Source organism: Akebia trifoliata, chromosome 12, assembly GCF_017979445.1.
Source record: "Akebia trifoliata isolate Shusen 1 chromosome 12, ASM1797944v1, whole genome shotgun sequence".
Lineage (NCBI taxonomy): Eukaryota > Viridiplantae > Streptophyta > Magnoliopsida > Ranunculales > Lardizabalaceae > Akebia > Akebia trifoliata.
In genome coordinates this window covers 34440914-34447768 of record NC_141386.1, presented here as the reverse complement: position 1 = coordinate 34447768, position 6855 = coordinate 34440914, and the positions used below count along the sequence as shown (strand labels likewise).

The following is a 6855-nucleotide window of genomic DNA, read 5'->3' as shown; positions in this document are numbered from 1 at the left end:
ATACACCACTGAACTCTAAGGATGGGTCAATTTCAAAAAATAAAAAATTTAAGGACGCTACCTTCTCCATCACCTTTGTGTCTTCTCCAGTGATCCAAAACGCTGACCATCCCCTCTGTCACCTCTGCATATTTTCTGGTGAACCATCACGACAATCTCTCTCTCTCTATCTCTTTTCTTCTTCTTCTTCTTCTTCTTCTTCTTTTTCTCCTCCAATCTTTCTCTTTCTCCTTTTTCTCTAATCATTGGATTCAATGGAATTGCTTGGAGTCACTAAAGTCACAAGGGGTATCCCTTGACATGGAATGCCCAAAATATTTTTTCAATTTTTAGAGGTGCCCCTAAAATATGAGTGCCCTTATTAGAGATTACTGGTGTGTAGATAAAATTTCGCTAAGCCAATAAGGGACTTTGAATGGTTGCTCACATAATCAATGATATAGATTGACATGATCTACTTAAAATATGAATCTTGTTGTTCCCATTAAAGTATGGGCAGTGTAGATATCATAATCTTATTGTACATCTGCGATAGTTCGCCATTGATGTTGGAGTACTATGAAGATGATTGATAACTACCCTCCATCATAATCGTTGAACTTGTGACCATTGTCGATGAAATTAATCATTGTCCTCAATTACAAAATCCATAGGCTGCATACGTCATTAAAATTCACATTAAGAATACTATGAAGATGATTGATTACTACCACCCTCCATCATAATCATTGAACTTGTGGAGAATGTCGTTAAAATCGATTATGATCTTCAATTGTAAATTTCAAAGGTTGCATATATTAACAAATGGGTGCACTAAAGTTGTATACAACATGCATTGTTACAGATTCAATCATATAAAAAAAAATACAAGAAACCCAAAATTTCTAAAGCATGTCAAGTACACATATATAGTAGTAATAGGTACCATTATTCAAGCTCTGGCACGATCCTCTCATCCATGGTGTTTCGATTATCAGAACCTTAAAAGCAGGGCCGGATTTAGAGTGGAGGCAATGGGGGCACTTGCCCCCATAAGAATTTTCAAACGTTCTTTGGAGTAATGAACTATTGCTCTCCCAATTTGTTTTACACTCTTAGTTGCCCCCACAAAACAATTTCCATTGTTATGTTGCCCCCACAAAAAAAATTACAATCTTTGTTGCCCTCACAAAAAAACTTCCACTCTTACATTGCCCCCACATGAGTTAAATCCTGGCTCTGCCCCTGCTTAAAAGTTTTAATACTCTATCATTTATCAAATATACCTCACCTATAAAGGGGATCACAAATAATTATGATCGTGCGAGCTACTTATAAATCAAAGTTACCTGATCCATAAAATTATTAATAAAGGTATAGATTTGTGAAGGTTCAAACTAACATAATATTATGTGAATCTGATTTAAGAATTGGTCTCCAGATATAGAGAGAAAGTATTGAACTAAATTAAGCCGGACGACGGTCTTTAAGTGAGTGTATTATCAAAAAAATTATCACACAATGACAAATGATGATAATGGTGATATCCATTGAGGCAAAATCATGTTCACCATTGCATCTAGAAGTTCGAGGTGAAGATGGTCAATCGAAAAAGATTTCTACAATTAATTTCTTGGGTTTTCTACAAACATATTAAGAATAATGTTAGAGTGACTGTGCAAGACACTGCATTGGACACTGAGCTGATGTCATGTTATGCACGAAATCATAAATGCTTTTCACTCGTATCTCAAGGAAAATCATCCATGGATCTATACAAACCTTCTTGTCAGCGCAGTGTTGAACACAATGGTGTAGGAAGTCACGTTAGCATTATTCAAATATTAAACATTGACTGTTTAAACTTTAACTCCGTCAGGTAAAAAAAATATCGCTGACTTTGATTTCTTGAGCTGGCTCAGCCGAGTTTCTAAGTCGACTTGATGATAAGAGCCACATTTGAAATATCTACGTGGCAACCTTTTTTGGACCACTGATAACATGACATGTGGACCTACAAACGAGAAAAAGCAACCAGCTTATTACTAACGTGGGCTTGAAAGACACCCATGGGACCACCATTGACATGACATGTTGGACCTACACAATAAAAAAGAAAAAGGCCAAATAACTATCGTGGGCTCAAAGACATCTATGGATCCATTATGAAGCCCATAATAGCTTTCGTGTAGGATGAGACCACCTGGCGTTATTAAGTTTTAGGGAGTTGGATTTGAAAACCGACTTCAGGAGCACTGAATTCTAGCTCTTACGGAGATAGTGATCAGACATCTGTCATCCTCACAGTAGCATAAAAATTGTTTGCAGTTGTACTTGTAGACGGTTTAGTTGGCGGGTCGTTCACCCAACCCTAAACCCACTCTCACGAAAAAACGCCATTTTAATCTGCAAATATTTAAGAGAAATTTTATTGGTACCCCAACTTTTACTTATTACATACCAATTACTTAAACTATTTATCAGTTATTACTCCCCAACTAAAATTTAACTCATGAAAAAAACCATTCTAATCTACAAATATATAAGAGAAATGATATTGGTACCCCAATTATTACTTATTACACCCCAATTACTTATACTATTTATCACTCTTCAACTAAAACTTAACATAATCCATTTAAAATAGGCACATCAAAAGTTCCTTCATAATACTTGCAGAGGATAAAAGATAAAATAAAAAAATTCACCTCAACTTTTACTTATTACACCTCAATTAAAAATAAAGAAAATAAATGAATACACGAGAATAAGTAAATGGCAACATAACTTTTCTTATTTTTTTCATTGCTAGATTTCTATTTAGGGGTTTAGGATTTTATAGAAACCTAATTGTAATTATACATAATTATTTAAATTTTTTGAACGAGTGTTATAATGTTTTATAATGTTGAGATAATAATTTGAGGCCAAACCTGCGTGATGTTTGAAGAGTGTTTAAATCTTTAATTTGGGGTGTGATAAATAATTTAAGAAATTTGGGTGTTATAAGAAAAAGTTAGGGTGTCAATAATAATTCTCTTAAAAAACTTCAAATTACTACCATCGATAATAACCCATCGAAAAAGAAAAAATTGACATCATGATGAGATGATCATAATATCTTGATGTTCATATAGTGCTCTTCGATAATTCTAGAGAGAAGAAAATTTATATATCTAACCTTCTTTTCCAAAGTAAGAGAATGATATTCTCAACCTAATAATTTTTTTAACAATAATGATTTTTAGACTCGTTTTTTTTTTTTTTTCCACTCGGTTTGTACTCATCTGATGTGGCAAGAGCACAGAACTATAGATCTTTTTCCTCGTGTATCCCGAAGAAAACGATCAATTGTTATGTGTCCTTGTCACATCAGTTGAGTATAGTCTGAGTGAAAAAAAAAATGATTCTAAAAATCACGACTCTTTTTTATTTTGTAAATGAGAGATTCTATTTCTGCACAAACGTTTACTTTTAATAAAATCACCCCAAGTTGTGCATTAATTATATCATATATATTGGTGAGCTATTAGTAAAAGTTGATGTGGCGGAAGAATCTCACTTTTAGCATCCATATGAATTGGTGTGCTTCTAGGAAAAGTTGATGTGGCAGTAAAATCTCTCTTTAAAATTTAGTTCAGGTGAAATAGGTAAAAGTTGATGGTGCCAATAGAAGTTTTCATATTTAAAATTTTAAAGTAAATCTCTCAAAAAACCCATGACCGATTCTTCAATCCTCTCTCTCTCTCCCTCTCTCCCCTCTACTACGTTCCCAACTAATCTCATTTACTATACCCTTCTCCATTCAATGCTAGAAATTAAAGAGGAGCCCTTCTTCCTGTAAAATTAGGTGGGTGAGATTTAGAGAGAGAGAGAAAGAGAGATTGGGATCTGGTTTTGCTAAAGCAGTTTCCAGTTTTGAGGTTTTGGCTGTTTTACGTTAATTTCTCAACGAACTCTGTGGGCATTTAATGTTGTGTGAGTCATGAGAGGAGATGGTTAGAAGGCTGTATGAGAGAGAAAATTGTATGGGGTGAAATTCAAGAACAGTCTGGCTTTATTTATTACACCCAAATGTCAATTCTTTCTTCTTCTATATAACCTATCTCTTCTCTTTTCTCCCCCTCTCATTCTCTCTCTCTCTCTCTCTCTCACACACACACACACAAATCTGGGTTTTTTTTTTCTTTACCCCCACTTCATTTTCTCTGGTTTTTCCCAACCAGAGATTTCCTCCAAAATATTTTTCTCAGAAGAGCTAGTTTCCGGAAGATAGATTCCACATTATTCATGAAAATAAGTGATCTTCACAGCTGTTCAAGTTTGAAATATTTTCTCCCACACAGTAGTCACTAAAGGCTATTTTTCGTGGTACGTTACATTTCAAAACCTGATATCTGGTTTTTGGTTAAGGAGATTTAGATATTTTCTGGGCTTTTTTTTTGGGGGGGGTGGGGGTGAAGTGGTTTTCCGGCAATTTTAGTTTAAAATCTATCTCAGGTTATTAAGTAGGGTCCACCTTTCACATGGACACTTCTACGGTTTTATTGCTCTTCACGGCCATCATGGCGTACTTACTATGGTTCAGTTTCATCTCACGGTCATTAAGGGGCCCACGTGTCTGGCCTTTATTGGGTAGTCTGCCTGGTTTGATCGAAAACGCTGACCGCTTACATGAATGGATCGCTGAGAATCTTCGCGCGTGTGGTGGCACGTACCAAACTTGCATCTGCGCCGTTCCTTTTCTGGCGCGAAAGCAAGGGTTGGTGACTGTTACTTGTGATCCTCAGAATATCGAGCACATATTAAAAACTCGTTTCGACAATTACCCTAAAGGGCCCACATGGCAAGCTGTGTTCCATGATCTACTTGGTGAGGGTATCTTTAACTCTGATGGTGACACGTGGCTGTTCCAGCGAAAGACAGCTGCACTCGAATTTACAACACGTACGCTTCGCCAAGCCATGGCTCGATGGGTTAACCGCGCTATTAAGCTGAGGTTCTGCCCAATACTGAAAACGGCTCAGCTCGAATCCAAGCCGGTTGATCTTCAAGATCTTCTGTTACGGCTCACATTCGATAACATATGTGGATTAGCTTTTGGGATGGATCCAGAGACCCTTGCGCCTGGGCTTCCTGATAATAGTTTCGCCTCAGCTTTTGATCGAGCCACGGAAGCCACGCTGCAGCGTTTTATCTTACCCGAGGTTGTATGGAAGCTAAAGAAATGGCTTCGGCTCGGCATGGAAGTCAGCTTGACCCAGAGCATCAAACACGTGGACGAGTATCTATCCAGCGTCATCAAGACACGTAAGCTCGAGTTGATGAGTCAGCAGAAAGGTGGAACCCAACATGACGATTTGCTCTCAAGGTTCATGAGGAAGAAGGAATCTTACTCGGATACCTTCCTCCAACACGTGTCACTTAATTTCATTCTAGCTGGACGTGACACGTCATCGGTGGCGATGAGTTGGCTTTTCTGGTTGATGATCCAGTACCCAAGAGTAGAAGAGAAAATCTTAAATGAGATCTGCAACGTTTTGATTGAGACACGTGGCGATGATGCAACGAAATGGATCGGTGAGCCGTTGATATTCGAAGAAGTTGACCGACTGATCTATCTGAAAGCCGCATTATCAGAGACTCTAAGACTCTACCCATCTGTTCCTGAGGATTCGAAGCGTGCGTTGTCGGACGATGTGTTGCCAGATGGAACATTCGTAGCCGCTGGATCTTCGATCACGTATTCGATATATTCAACGGGCAGGATGAAGACCACATGGGGTGAGGACTGTCTCGAATTCAGACCCGAAAGGTGGTTATCCGAGGACGGAAACCGTTTCAAAGTTCACGATTCGTACAAGTTCGTAGCATTTAATGCTGGGCCAAGGACCTGTTTGGGGAAGGACTTAGCATATCTACAGATGAAATCGATTGTAGCAGCTGTTTTACTACGCCACCGGCTCACGTTAGCACCAGGCCATATTGTGGAGCAGAAGATGTCACTAACTTTGTTCATGAAATATGGTCTCATGGTTAACGTGCACCACCGAGATCTAACAGCACTCGCAGCGACAATTCGTAAGGAACGAGAGGGTAAGTTAAACGGTTTAGATTCTCAAACCGTTAAGTTTAATGGCGTTAATAACGTCGTTTATGAGGGTAGTGATGGTGGGGTTGAGAAGGTTGATGATGGTGGGAGCTTAGGTAGTTAGGGGTTTTGGAGTGGGGATTGTGAATATATATAAACGATATTGCTGTTTAGATGCGAAGGTAGGGTGTTTTGATGCTGTATTATTCGTATTCGATATAGGTAAGAATGATCCAATAAGGGACAGCCATCTGTACCTCCTGGAAAGCAAAGAGAATATCCTAAATAATGATGTGGGTCCCACCTTCTAAGTACAGATAGTGGTCCCTAATCAGAGACACACATTAGCTTGATCGAAATCAGCTCTATACTAAAAAAAAAAAGTTTGAAAAAAAAAAAAAAAAAAATTAAAGAGGGGAGATTGGTACTATTTTTATATAATGAGATTCAATTAGGGTTGATGAGAGACTTAGATCCAGCTCTTGTTCAGTTTCAATTCATTCACCATTAATGTGTTCCTTTATTTTTATTTCTTTATTAATAAAATTTATACTTATATGTCATCCATCTTCATCATCATCGTCATTATCTTTGTGTATCATCTTTTAAATTGAGTTTTGTTGAAAGATTGTAACTTGTTAATTATTCGCACGATTTGAGTAATTATTTGATTTTTTTATGTTATCTTAATTGTCTAAATGAATGTAAAAAAAATAAAGTTTCAGAAATTCTATTTATAGAATTTGAATCTTCTAAATTAAATAGTTATATGAGATTTAAATAAC

The 6855-nt window shown here is 37.2% G+C and overlaps 1 protein-coding gene across 1 annotated transcript; it reads left to right on the top strand.

The window, feature by feature from the left end:
• The first annotated feature begins 4112 nt into the window (after positions 1 to 4112).
• Positions 4113 to 6633, top strand: LOC147389806 (cytochrome P450 86A8-like). The gene has a single exon (XM_086417601.1). It carries the CDS (start codon positions 4506 to 4508, stop codon positions 6192 to 6194), a length of 1689 nt encoding a protein of 562 aa, XP_086273727.1. The 5' UTR covers positions 4113 to 4505; the 3' UTR covers positions 6195 to 6633.
• Positions 6634 to 6855: the final 222 nt, after the last annotated feature.

Coding starts and splice junctions, on each gene's coding strand:
- LOC147389806 (XM_086417601.1), top strand. CDS start 4,506: ATGGACACTTCTACGGTTTTATTGCTCTTCACGGCCATCATGGCGTAC.